At 31.5% G+C, this 15,260-nt stretch overlaps 1 protein-coding gene across 1 annotated transcript in view; it reads left to right on the top strand.

The window, feature by feature from the left end:
• The first annotated feature begins 4,038 nt into the window (after nucleotides 1-4,038).
• LOC139486477 (uncharacterized) overlaps nucleotides 4,039-15,260 on the top strand; it is a 302,400-nt gene continuing 291,178 nt past the window's right edge. Inside the window, exon 1 of the mRNA XM_071271367.1 lies at nucleotides 4,039-6,022. Within this exon, the coding sequence (XP_071127468.1) occupies nucleotides 4,439-5,986 (1,548 nt within the window). The 5' untranslated portion in view covers nucleotides 4,039-4,438 and the 3' untranslated portion in view covers nucleotides 5,987-6,022. The remainder of the gene's footprint in view (nucleotides 6,023-15,260) is intronic.

A 15,260-nucleotide genomic window follows, 5' to 3' on the forward strand; every position in this document is an offset into this window, starting at 1 on the left:
TAAAAATGTAGAACAGATCAACATATATCTGACATGATTTTACAAAGACAATATTCTATTTTTGGAAAAGTATAGATCCCCCGGTTATTTTTCGAAATAACAATTATTTTTGGCAAATAAGACAAAAACATATGGCTAATATCATTAAGTTTCTACCTTCTTCTACACCTTTACACGAGATGCTTATGAAATTAGATTCCTGGTTTATTTCCTGTATACAAATCTTTGAACTTTTTGAAAATCTAAGGATTTTCTTATCTCAGGCATATATTACCTTAGCCGTATTTGGCACAACTTTTTGGAATTTTGGACCCTTAATGCTCTTCAACTTTGTACTTGTTTGGGTTTAAAAATATTTTTGATTTGAGCGTCACTGATGAGTCTTATGTAGACGAAACGCGCGTCTGGCGTACTAAAATATAATCCTGGTACCTATTATTTCTGCATTTGTATGTGCATTTTCGTTTTCTGTTTACCTTTCTATAAATAGCACAAGGAACGAAAAGGATTTGTATTTGTCTGTCTCGATAGCTGAAAATTGACGTTTTTGGCAACTCTTATCATAGTTCAAAGTTTTTTTGCAAGCTTATCTACACGGTGAAATTTAAGCTTATCAATGAAACCAAAAGAGTAGATACCTAAGTTTCTCAAGCCAATTTCTTAAACAGTGATGGAAAAGTTTTTTTGCAGTGACAAAAACGTTGCAAATATAAAAAATGCATTGCGGTAGATATAGGTTTTTTAATGTGACGTTCCAACATAGCCCCTACTTAAAGATCAAGTTTGTGTTTTGTTCTGGTTGACAGAAATTTACTGAACGTTGACAGAAAACCGTGAATAAATGGGTGATTTCTTTTTCAAACATGTCAAAGTGTTTAACAGTGACCCATAAAATATTTCAATTTGTAAGATACAAATGCGATTTCAGGCATAATTAGCAAGATATGCATGATATTATCAGGCAAAATTGATGAATATTTGTATCAAGTCTCCAAATCATAATTGAAAAGTTTACGACTATAAAACCTTTCACTTTATGTTTTCCTTGGCTGGAGAAAATGACTTTTGTTTTGAAAAGTAAAAAGATAATAACAGATGGACAGAAGTTGAGACAGGGAGATTAAACTGAGAGATGGTCACCCAGACAAAACATTGTCAATGCACACACACCACACATTAATTCAAACGTCATATTCAAAATGTTTGCATATAACATGTAATGCTACATTCACTTAAGTAATTTGTATACAAACTCAGCAGATATGAACAAATCTGTATATCATATTTGAAATTACTTCTGCAAATCAAGAACCCCAAAAGAGTCCTTAACAAAAGTTTTCAAGATGCTTGATTCGGTAAAGGTACACTGAATACATCCATTGAATGATAATTTATTTCAAACATACATGATATATAAAAATAAAAACAATTTCTTTCATCACCTATGAGATATTGAAAATAACATTAAATTCTGAACTTTTATCAAATATTCGACAATATGTGCTTTTTCTACATCTGAGCTTTGAATCATTTGGGAAAAAAGTATAATAATACAATTTGCATGTACATGTGCATAATTCTATGTTTATTTTGCATTTATCTTGTAAACTAGTATAGAGAAAAATATAATTAGTAACTATTCTTTTTTCCTGAGTTTTCTGCAAAAAAACCCAAACCAAAACAACTCATAGTTGGAATTAATACGACAGAAATGTTTGCACTTATTTTTCATATCATTTTTCTTCTTATATGTTTTAATTAAAAGTTCTATACAAATATAGTAATTTCAGTGCACTGGTTTTGCACACTTTTAAATATGTCAATATGACAATAAATACGTAGTCTATTAGGAAAGAAATAAAGAATTACAGTTATATTTATCAATGCTAAATAGGTCTGAAGTAAATTTGTCAAAAATATACATATAGTTGAAAAAAGCAAACATTCTTACAACAAAAAAGCGTAGATAATTTGCTTGTTCTCATAAAAGAAACTTAACACTGCTTTTGAAATATTATTGATTATTTGTTATTGTGTTAGTGGTCCAGTGTTGTATATTTAGCCTTATTTCTGTAGTGAGATAACACAAAATGTATGTCTTAAGTCAATTTTACCTCCCTAACTTTTTAGTCTTCAACAAACGCAGTCAAAAGAAATTTTATCAACATACTTAGATGTATTTAACACTTGTAACAACTAGTTTTTATGATATAAAGTTCCTATTTTGCATAACAGAGACGACAGAAAAAAAATCATTGCCAGGAACAAACCGACAATTCCAAAGTTGTTTTAACCAGGTTTTGTAGACCAACTAGTAAATCTATAAATTCCATATGAAATGTTTCTATGAATATTGGCGGTTAAAAATTACAAGACACAACATAATCCTCGTGTCAGTGTTATTAGCTTTTGTAAACTAACAAACATTGACGAAAAGGTCACGTGACTGGTATGCAATCTGTGGATCAATTTCCACTCAGTTTCCAGTTAAGTTTGTTTCACTGTTGTTTCCTTGACGCGAACTATCTATCTATCTATCTGTTTAAAATTATACAGTTGAAAAAACAACATAAATAAACAAATTATGATATAATCACATTCAGTTTATCAATGACAATTGTCGGAACATGTTTTATTCTTTAAAATGCATAAAAGCCTGTACCGCTGATTCCATGTCGCCTAACGAAATATTTGGTACTTAAATCGGTAATTCATCCGGTTTTAACTTGCATTTGTTTAAGAACACTAAATCTAAAAGTTAACATTTCCGTAGCCGAACAAAAGTCATATTCCTAAATAAGTATACATCAAATACCTCATAATGAATATCTAAAAACTGCCGCTGGCCTTTTTAAGTCTTGTTTTACTTTAATTTCAGTTTCTTGTGTACAATTTTGAAATTAGTATGGTGTTCATTATCACTGTAATAGTATATATTTGTTAAGGGGCCAGCTGAAGGACGCCTCCGGGTGCGGGAATTTCTCGCTACAATAAAGACTTGTTGGTGACCTTCTGATGTTGTTTTTTGTATGGTCGGCTTTTTGTCTCTTTAACACATTCCAAATTTGCATTCTCAATTATATTGATAGTTTTTCCGGTGTACATTTAAGTAGATAATACTGAATGATGCATAGAGCTGTACTGTATTGTTTTCTTTCATAAAAAAACGGAGTTATACACATGTTACATCAACCATCCAGATACGGCGTCGTGACGTGTGTTAAGAAGGATAGTACTTATAGAACCATTGTTCTCTTTATAAGTAGATTTATTACAGATAGTATCCTCCACTTGTAGAAATCGATCACACAGTTTGGACAAATAGCTAATTATTTTCAAATAGATTATTCTCAGGAATAAAATAACGCGGACAAACTTTGTGTTCTACACAATAAATAAACCGCCAAAATCATTTCATGTAACAAGATATCAAGTTTTCAGGTCTCCATTCTGATGAGGGAAATTCTTTACATATCCAAAACAAAATTGTTTTCATGAAACATGAACAACGCAATTCTTTACAGTCTATGTCTAAAGCTATGACATCTTTTAGGACAAATTCCATGAGAGCATAACATTGTAACTGTGCATATATTAATGAATAGATAAGTAGTTTTTCAACAACGGAAAACGCTATGCGCCATTCTAATTCTTCTTGTGTAAAACCTTTCACACCTACAGGTACAAATAGAACCCCGTGTTTCATAATAGCCTGTTTAACGTCGTATGTCGGTCATCGTACCAACGTAGTCATGGACAAAAACGTTACCATCGGCCTAATGTAAAAAAGTCTTCCAAATCGAGATCGGCCTCTGGAAGCTTTGATGACCTTCTTTCTCATCTGCATCATCCGTTAGGGTTACATTACATTAGAACTATTCTTTTTTCACTGCCGGTTAATTTCCTAAAATGTTTGAGTGATTATGCACTTGACAAAGGAGGTACTAATACATTTTCTCCAATATACAGACTTGTCAGTATAATTTGTGATGTAGCTCTTTTCCGTCTCTTTAAACCAGTAAGATCGGAACCTTTACATGAGGAAAAGAGGAAATTCCTTCCTGTTAACTTTAACAATAGAGGAATTGATGCAATCAACATCAGCAACGTTCTACATCACAAGGAGGTAACATCTAAAATTCCTATTTATTTTCAAAATCAGTCTGTTCCTATTGTATCCTACAGTTACACCAAAACCATTGCACCCAAAATATTTAACTATAAACAAGCATTACAGGACCTTGATTTAGAACAATACCTAAATAAACCTCTGACATGTGACTGTTCCAACTCGCCTTACAATTACAGCCCCTCTGGCCATGTTATTACTGGGGATCTAAACATAATTCAACATGAAAATCTCCGAAAGGTGATTTCTCGTGGTCCTAAGTTTAGAGAACCCCAACACATCAATTGGAACCATAACTTCAAAATAATTATGGATTCCATTGAGAACTACGCCAGAGCATGGGCTAAGCAAGAAGAAGTGCAACTGGACACTTTGTCAGAATGGGTCAAAACAATCAGGTCTCTGATAAAACGTCGCATTCATAAGTTGAAAAACTGTGTGAATGATCGACCTAAGTCCATTTTCAGTGACAAAGAGGCTGTGAAATGTCTATCATCTCTTCAAGATAAGTATGTTGTTGTTCCTGCGGACAAAGCTTCAAATAATATTGTCTTTGTATGTAAATCGTATTACTACGAGTGTCTTATAAAAGAATTAGGAATAAATGAACACTCAGGTAATCCCACATACAAAAACATATCATTTGACAAGGATGAGATTTTGGCGAATCATAAGTCCTTCATGGCTTCTATGAACATTGCATTGAACAACAAATCGGAGGACTTACCTTGTTTGTATTGGATACCTAAATTTCACAAAATTCCGTACAAACAACGGTACATTGCCGGCTCATCTGCTTGTTCTACTAAAGAATTGTCCATTAGATTGACTAAAATTCTGTCCGCAGTTAAAGAGGGTCTTCAGATATACTGTGAAACTGTTTACTCACGTAGTGGTATTAACCATATGCGGATTCTGAAAAACTCTAAAGAACTTCTGGATAATTTTAAATCTCGGTCTTTTTCTGAAATTAGTTCTATTAAAACTTTTGATTTTTCAACCTTGTATACAACCATTCCCCATGTGAAATTGAAAACCCGTCTAAAAGAAATAATTCACAATGCTTTTCATCATAAAAATGGTAGCATACGCTATAAATTTATCACTTTGGGATACCATAAGGCATATTTTGTTAATAAGGAACAAAAGGGTAAAACATACTACACAGAGGAACAAGTGATCAGTATGCTGGAGTTTCTTATTGACAACATATTTGTTGAATTTGGAGGTAGACTTTTTCAACAAATTGTCGGCATTCCCATGGGAACGAACTGTGCGCCTCTCCTTGCCGACCTCTTCTTATTTTCATATGAATCGGAGTTCCTTCAGACACTTGTCAAAAACAAGAAGATCAAAGAAGCCAGGTTATTTAATTTCACTTTCAGATATATTGATGATGTTCTTTCCATTAACAATCCGAACTTTTCTGATTGGATTCCATTAATATACCCACCAGAACTAGAAATTAAAGAGACCACAGACACGGCTTCCTCTGCCTCATTTTTAGACTTATACCTCGAATTTGACATACACAGTCATCTCAGTACCAGAATCTATGACAAACGAGACGATTTTAATTTTGAAATTATCAATTTCCCCCACCTTAGTAGTAATATACCAACTTCACCTGCATATGGAATATACATTTCCCAACTTATTAGGTATTCAAGAGCTTGCAGCTCCTATTCAGACTTTGTAAAACGTCACCAGTGTCTGAGCAGAAAATTGATGAACCAGGGGTATGTCAAAGAACGTCTCGTCCTTTTTCTAAAAAAGTTCATCGGAAGATACCCAGAACTTGTTGATAAATATTCCGTATCAACTTCACAAATAATACAGGATGGTCTTGAAGTATAGATTTTGCGTACTGACGTTTGTTATCATCTTAATTACGTATTATAGTATTCTTTTATATGTCTTTTTTAGATATTCATTTGAAGTGACTCTGTGGTTACGTAAAACCACATACTTTGAACGGCAAAATTATTTCATTTATTGATATTACTTTTACTTAAGGATCATGACATACTATGAATGACTAAACTATTTTATTCAATAAGACTACTTTTTCTGTTTAGTCTGTTTTTTATGATATACATTTGACGTGAAACTGTACTTATGTATCCCGTCATACTTTGAACCACATCATTATTTTATTTATTATTATTACTTTTAAATCTGGTTTTTGTTATATCTACTTTACGTGAGTCTGCATTTATGTATGCCGTCATACGACAAAATTATTTTTATGTCTACCTGTGCGAATTTCAAACGCGCAATTTTACACCAGTAATGAAAACCTTCTTTCATTTATGGGTAGACTTTACATAGATAAATTCAGCCGTATAAGAAAAGCAAAATGAGAATGTTAAATTTGATGTATGCCTTTTTGTGCTACTTTGTTACATTTGTTGTTTATGTAGTGATATTAAGATGATAACACAATATTGACGGTTGTACCCCTATTTTTGACATTTTTACTCTTTGAGTATGTTTGTTTTGTTCATGCATCGTTTACAATGTAATGGAATTTGATGCGACTGTCATACAAGTGAGAGGTTTAGCTAGCTATAAAACCAGGTTCAATCCACCATTTTCTACATTAGAAAATGCCTGTACCAAGTCAGGAATATGACAGTTGTTATCCATTCGTTTGATGTGTTTGGACTTTTGATTTTGCCTTTTGATTTTTGATTTTCCTTTTTGAATTTTCCTCGGAGTTCAGTATTTTTGTGTTTTTACCTTTTTCATGCATTAGTTGATCGTGTCACCCATTGTTTTTCTGAAGTTATCCGTAATTTGCTATGTAGGCAGTATGCAAAGTCATATGATCCATTTTTATCAGATACACATGGCCCTGTATAGTCGAAAGCCTTTGGGTAGAAATGTTTTGTTTATATGAGAGGCTTGAAAAGTAAAAACCACAGCCTATCTCAATACAGTCTTTAAAATACCTACTGTCATAATTGTGCACCACACGTAACTTAGTGAAACCTGGCTGTGTATCCATTTTCATTGTAAAATGTATTTTATAAGGATAAGAAAATAATTGTGGATATCTTCACAGACCTCAAATCGTTTAAAAACCGACATAATATCTAAATCACTAAATCGCATCACAAGTCCTTATCCAAAACTTCCGCTGGTAATTTTTGTCATTAATTTGTTCCTTTGTAAAAAGTCGCCGAAAGCATTCATAATTCTGATTGTTTTTATCTGTACTTCTGATCCAACAACCTTTTGACAGAGATACTTATTCAAAGCTATTGATATATTTTGTGTTGATGATTTTGTAAAAAAAATATAATGAAGAAGGATTGCAAACGACACAAAAATGCCTATATATTTTAACTTCAAATTGGAAAAGCTAGAACCTTTGCAGATGATATGATATGAGTAGATATACAAACTGAATTCTATTTGTCTTATCACATAATTAATTTTAAAGATATGAATTCTAAAATATGTATTATTTATGTTATACACCGAGTTTTTGGTCCAGTTTTTAATGATATTGTATTAAACAAAAATATTTATGACTGCATCCACTGCTAAAAAAGAGTGTTTACGGTTTTAACATGGTTGATTACAGACCATTTCAAATCATATGTTAATGATATGTATTAGCTGGATGACATTTCGTTTCGTATGTTAAGCGTAATTCTAGCAGGTAATTTTGAATCGTGTTTTGATATTTTACACATACTTACTACCATTTTGATGAGTGTGTATGTGTAGTGTTTGGTAAGTGCATCTCAATTCATGTATTAAAAGAGTAGGTTCTAAACATTTTCAATACATTTGATATAGTTTTGGTTACGGAAAAATTTCAATATGATTATTTAATGTTGAATTACAAAAAATTAGACGGATGTTTTCTTTCATTTGCTTTGTGCTCCTGATTTGATACTCGGAATATGGTTAACAGATGAGGTATACAATCAATTATATTGAAGAAAAATTTACAAACCTTTATCATGAACATAAATTTAAGTTTTTATGCCGCATATAATAAACTTTTCACAAGAGTCGACGAAATCGCATTTGTTTTATTCAAACTTTTCAAGAATCTGCAATATTATGTACTGTTATCGTGTTAGTTTTACGCTTAACATACAAGTATCTGGGATCCTGTGTTAATTCCTCTCCGTAGTACCCAGAAAATACTGTTTTTTTCCGTCTTTTTAGTTTTTTACTCTCTGCTTTCGAGCTGTATGTTTTTGATATTTACGAGAAGCACTCCAGCATGTCAACATCTATCATAAATCAAAATCATTTAATATGTTAAGCACATGTGTGTTATCGGAAAAAAAATTAAGCCAAAAAAGAGTTATAGAGGAATTGTGGATTGAATAAAAACTCATCAAAAGATGGAAAAAAATGTGTTAATAAATGTACCTGCCATTTTGTTTGTACACTTCATTTACCATGATCTCGTGACGGGGACTCCTCTTATATCTAATGTCGTTGCTATCTAATTATCAGATAAAAATATTGTTCAAAGATAAATTTACCTTACAAAATACACTAGTGATACTATGGATATGTATGACCTTATCTCCCTGTGTGGTGATATCTTTTCTGCAATCGATTAAATACATGTACTAAACATATTATCGTTTGAAAAATAATAAAATAATCATACTTATGTTCTGAAATTTTATTCTATTTGACAAAACTTATCTATTTATACAAACACAAATATATTATGGTTGTACCGATTTACTGAGTATAGTAAGTCGCAACGGTTCCAGAGTAGGGTGAATGAGAGCTAAGAAACATGTTTAATACCGTAAAACTTTTCACAAATATGTTAATCTCCAATATCAGGATCCTGTATTTTAGCGGTTCTTGTTGGCTCATGTATGTCATACATGTTTTTTTTGCAAATTTTACGGTATGGATTTTTCCTATTGTTGAAGGCAGTACGGTGACCTATAATTGTTTTATAATTCAGTATTTTATCTGTTTCTTTACAGGCGACCAAACGACATCTCCTGACTATAATATAGGGAGTATTTATATACTATATCAATATTTTTAAAAATGGTAAAAGATATAAGTACAGTGTGTACTGGTTGTTGAGTAGTTTTAGGGGAGAAGAATCTTATATAACCAATTGGACGGTGACTACAATGGACGACGGACACCAGTCAATGAAAAAGCTGACTTGACATTTTGGTTTTAAAACACTATAAGCAATATATGATCAAGCGAAAATGAGGAAAAACTTACTTCTATCAATCAAAAGTAAACAAATGATTTAAGATGGACAAAATGTGAGCCAGAGAACTAACACTGAGAGATAGTCACACTGACCAAAATATATGGTGAACATCATTGCAACTGCAAACAAACAGAACATTCATTAAAGGTCATATGTATGTTTCCTTATGTCATGTAAAGCACGATTTCACCACGTTCATTTGTATATGAATTTAGCAGACATTAAAGAATCTGTATTTCACATTTAGAACCAAGTCTGCAAATGAACAACCCCCGAAGAGTTACAAACAACCATACAAAATGCTTGATTTGGAACAAGTACATTTAATTTATTTAAAATATACAAGATATATAATAAAAATAAAAAAAATATTTTATCACATATCAGATATTAAAAAAACAATAACATCAGATTCGGAAATATAATCAAATATTCAATTCGTGTATTTGTTCTGCATCTGCACTCTGAGTCATTTAGTATATTATAATACATATTGAATATATGTATGCTTATTATTATGAATATAATGCAATTCTCTATTAATAGTATCTAGTAAACATGACTGGTAACTATTCAAATTTCTTTTGAAAAATTCCACCCAAATACGAGTATTTCATAAAAAGAGCTAGAATGCCTTATGCCTAAACATATAGAACATTTTGTAATTTCATATTTCGCATAATTGTTTCGTCTTTTTAGGTAAGATAGTTATCAAAGGTACTAGGATTATAATGTTATACGCCAGAAGCGTGTTTCGTCTACATAAAGACTCAACAGTGACGTGTTTGTCTAAATAAGTCAAATAACATCACTTGCAAGTGAATACTTTTTTTTTTACCAAAATAATTAGGTATCCATTCGACCTATCAAGTAACATATTAGCTGGTTATTTGACAATGAAACTGAAACAAGGATGAAACATTCGATCGGTTAACTGATTTGAACCACAAAAGAATAATTCTTTTACATGTTATACAGGCAAAATGTTAAATCACAAAAATACTGAACTCCGAGGAAAATTAACAAAAAGTCTTGAATAAAAAATCAAAATCAAAATCAAAAGCTCACACACATCAAACAAATCGATAACAACTGGCATAGTTCTGGCTTGGTACAAGCAATTATTCTAAGAAAATGATGGATTTAACCAGGTTTTGTAGACGAAACGCGCGTCTGGCGTTTAAAATTATAATCCTGGTACTATTGATAACTAATTATAGCTAGCTAAACCTCTCCCTAGTACGACAGTCGCATGAAATTATATTATATTGACAACGATGTGTGAACAAATCAAACAGACATTATAGGTAAACATACTGAAAATAGGGGTACAGCAGTCCACTTTGTGTGATAATATTAATAACTCTATCGGAATTCATCCACATGGTTAATTAGAAGACGTCTAGTCGTCAATGTTTTGTGACTTGTTTATATTTAATGTAACTGTTTTTTACGTTTCAGTATGTTTAAAATGAGATATGGAATTTCTGTCAAATTGGTGCACATATTGAATAGGTAATGCCCTTTATGTTGTGTTATTTCTGAAAATCAAGTTCATCACACGATAAGTTTCCGTCTTTTTGTATTTTTCATTCTTATTGTTAATTTTTTCTATAAGTTTTCCAATTCCTAAAACAGATTTTGCCGGTTTTATTTAATCGCTTTTCTTGATTGCATCCAGACAGTCTTCCTGGACATTTTATTTACAAATGGTTCACATTTTATTTGAAGAAAATATTGATTTGTATCTCTTCTTCATTCTTTTTTTTAACTTAGTCAGTCATTGAATCCCATTGTTGTTTTCTATTAATGAATTTGACTGAAACATTTAGCTTACTAATAAATCATTATAAATCGGACTCGGACAATGGAAAGAACGTTGGGAAATAATGTCATTTCCAAAAGTAGATAACTAAAAGTTAGTTCCATTTACTATTGTTTTAACTGAACTGATCTTTAAGAACAGAAAGTTTTATGGATTTTTGAAATTGAAAAGTCCTACACAAAAGATGCCTCCTCATTTTAGCTTAGTATATACTGGCATAGTAGCAAAATAGATTTTGACCATTTTCATGAAACTTCAAGTTTGTTTTATTCCTCTACGAGTCGGTATACAAATATTGCAAATAACTTGATTGAACGCAATATTATTCAAATGTGGCCTGGCGTTATATATGTAAATCAACCTTAAATGGATAGTTAATTAAGAGCAAGACATTTAATCAATATGATGATCAGCAGCAGAAGCAGTAGGAACATAACCATCATTCTCAAATTGACAAAAAAACAACTTAATATATTGAAGTCAATGATTTAATGAATTGAAAAAAAGTGAATATTTCTTAAACATCGCCCATTATTGACTCATTTTTTATTTGGCTTCGACGCACAGAGATCAGGATTATACAATTTTACCCTTTATCCGTCACTCTATCATTCTGCAACCAAACGTTTTTCGGAATTTAAATGATGTTTCAGTTTTTCGCTTACTATGATGAAATACATATTGAAGTTATGCCAAGTTCTGCTCCGCTAGATGTTTTAGCAATCACTAGCTTTTTAACTTAAAACAGTTTCATGGACTTTCTTCTTCAAATTTAGACTGCTAAAGTCTTCAAACCCATCCGCGTCATTCTGACATATCTGGTTGTCTCTAATTCACAAAAACCAAGACTCTAGTAACTAAGTATATTTTAATTTAGAAACACAACGTATTAAAGCATTTACTTGGAATTTCATATAGCATTGATAACCGTATCCACATAATAATGAACACAACATATTAAAGCATTTACTCAGAAATACACTATTTGGAATAATATAGCATTGACAAACGTATCCATATAATAATAAACACAACACTAATTACATTCAGCTTATCAATGACAATTTTAGGAATGCTGGGTTATTCCTTTGATCTGGAAACAATTCTACAGAATGCAAGAAAGCTAATCTCGCTGCTCCTATGTCACCTAACAATTGAAACCCTATACCCAACATGTTGTAAGAAACACCTTTCAATTTATGAGTTGCTATTAAATAGTTTTTCTCTATAGTCAACTGTAGATCCCTGAGAGAATCCAAGCATTGCCTGCTATTTTTTAAATGATAATGACATAAAAAACTAAGAAATTGAGCATATACTATAGGAGGAATAATCTGTTCTCCTTTCATTTTTAGTTCATCTGGTTTTAACCTAGAGTTGTCAATGCACACTAAATCTACTAGTAAAAATTTCCATAACTGAACAATAGGCATATTCCTGAATACGTTTAAATCAAAAAGTTCATAATGAATATCTGAAAATTGCATCGATTGATAAAGTTTTTCAGGTGTAAATTTCATTAGAGAATACTGGATAATGTGAAGAACTGAATTGTATTGTTTTCTTTTATAGAAAAACGAGGCTAACATAAACCACCCTGATACAGCGTCGTGTCGTGTGTTCAGAAGAAAAGTACTCATATGAGTAAAATACTCTCTATAGTTAGATTTATTACACGACATGTCCTCCAATGGCAGAAATTGATCACTTATGCAATACATGTTTGACAAATAGTATATGTACAGGTACTTGATGTTTGAACTCTTATTTGATAAGACCTTATTTATCACTTTTTCCAAAAGAAAATAAACAGTAGAACATACACGGTCGCCAGAAAACATACCTGAGTTTAATAATCTCTCAACACCCTGGGCATATGAATAATTTGTCTCTTTGTTTATACCCGATGACAATGTATTTAAATTCGAGATTTTGTCCGACAATAAGATACATTGCCAACCATAGCTGTAAAGAATATACAACTTATTTAAAAGTGTTTCCTGTGCTTGTCCTTGTATCTTATTCTCAAATAAATTATTCTCAGGAATGAAATAATGCGGACAAACTTTGTATTTAACACAATATATAAGTCTCCTAAAACATCTCATGTAACAAAATATTAAGTTTTCAGGTTTCCATATTGATGAAGGCATTTCTTCGCATATCCAAAACAAAATTGTTTTCATGAAATAAGAACAAAGCAATTCTGTACAGTCTACATCTAATGATATAACGTCTTTTAGAAGAATTTTCAAAAGTGCATAACATAGTAATTGTGTATGTGTAAATGAAAAGATTAGTAGTTTTTCGCCAATGGAAAATGATATTCGCCATTCTACTTCTTCTTGCGTAGATCCTTTCACACCTATAGGTACAAATAGAACCCCGTGTTTTACAATAGCCTGTTTAACATCGAATGTCGGCCATGAATTATTTGATCGAGTTATCCATTGCTTTGCTGGCTTTATCCATGATTTACAATGTACACAGCTTGCATGGTCAAATAATCCCTCTTTATCGGTTACACATGGCCCATGTATAGTCGAAAGGAGGTCGGGTGCAAATTGTGTTTTGAATAAAAGATTTGAAAAGTATAAATTACTACCGATATTATTACAGATTGTTAAGATACTCTGGTCATTACTGTGCACTAGACGTAACTTAGTGAAACCTGGCTGAGTATTTTCCAGTTCCATTGTAAAATGTATTTTTTCAGCATTAAAATAAATGTTTGTATCCTCACAGACATCAATCTGTTTCATTACTGCCATTGTATCTATGTCACTTCCACGCATCTCAAGTCCTTCTCCGAAGCTTCCACTTGTAATATATGTCCATTCATTGTTGCTCTGTAAATTGTCTCTGACAGTGTTCATCATTCTGAATGTTTTTACGTGTTCTTCTGATCCAACAACGTTTTGACATAAATAATGATACAGAGCTATTGATGTATTGTGTGTTGCTGATTCTGTAAAAAAATAATTGTATTAATGTTTGCAAAGTCTTGAATAAGACATAAAGAGTTTATAATTTGTTTCAACCTAAATTGGGTAAAAAACTTATCATGCAATGATATAACAAGTGAAACATATGTATGCTCAATTTTGGTCATATCACAGATTTTGGTCTAACTTTATACAAAAAGCTCTACGCAAAGATGTTTACGGCTGCATTTTATAATAGTCAAATAAGAATATAAAAAAGGAAACAGATCTGATAAGATAGATTAAGAGTTGGTTGAAAGCTGTCAAGAATTAGTCTACTATGACATGTATGGTAATGTTGAAGTCAAAACTGAAACGTGTCCTTTCATAATAAAAATTTAAATACATTTAATTTTTTATTTCAAAGAGCTTCTGATCATTGACAAAATATACTTCCGAAAGTTTCACCATTTGTTTTATGCAGATTAAGTTCGTGTATATGCTATATAGCATATGTTTGTAAAAAGAAGAAAAGGAAATCAATTGATTATTAACATTATGTAAAAATCTACCATATTTTAACACTTTTTGCTCGGTCAGTTTTCCGAGAGATAAGAAGAAACACTGAAGATAGCACAACACAGTTACGTGTGAGTTTCACATTCAAGCTATGATTTATTTTTCAAATGTAAAGGTAATTGTGCAATAAAACTATTTTAGACAGATAATGCGCAATTAAGCCTACAAAGAGAGTTTTAAGAACATCAAGATTATTTTTCCGTATTCTATGCGCTATTTTCTGCTTTACTTTTCAGTCTTTTTTTGAGGGGCCATATTTTAAGAAATTATTGTAGTGTTTACAATAAAAAAAGAATAAATTCGAGCGATGTATTTGACGCAATTAAAAAAAAGAGACATATGATTATAATTTTATCTTTTGGTAGACATTCGTTAACGGTTTCAGAAAAGTTATCATCTAAGGGATAAAAATTATTATTTAGGCCATGTGTGACTTCTTTATCCTCCTGTTTGCAATATTTTTAGCAACGAAATGAAGATTGTTGCCATGGATACATTTAAACAAAACTTTACTGACAACATACTTATGCACATACATCATGTAGATGACACAGCAGTAGATATAATTTGTAATAC

This window comes from Mytilus edulis, chromosome 8, assembly GCF_963676685.1.
Source record: "Mytilus edulis chromosome 8, xbMytEdul2.2, whole genome shotgun sequence".
NCBI lineage: Eukaryota > Metazoa > Mollusca > Bivalvia > Mytilida > Mytilidae > Mytilus > Mytilus edulis.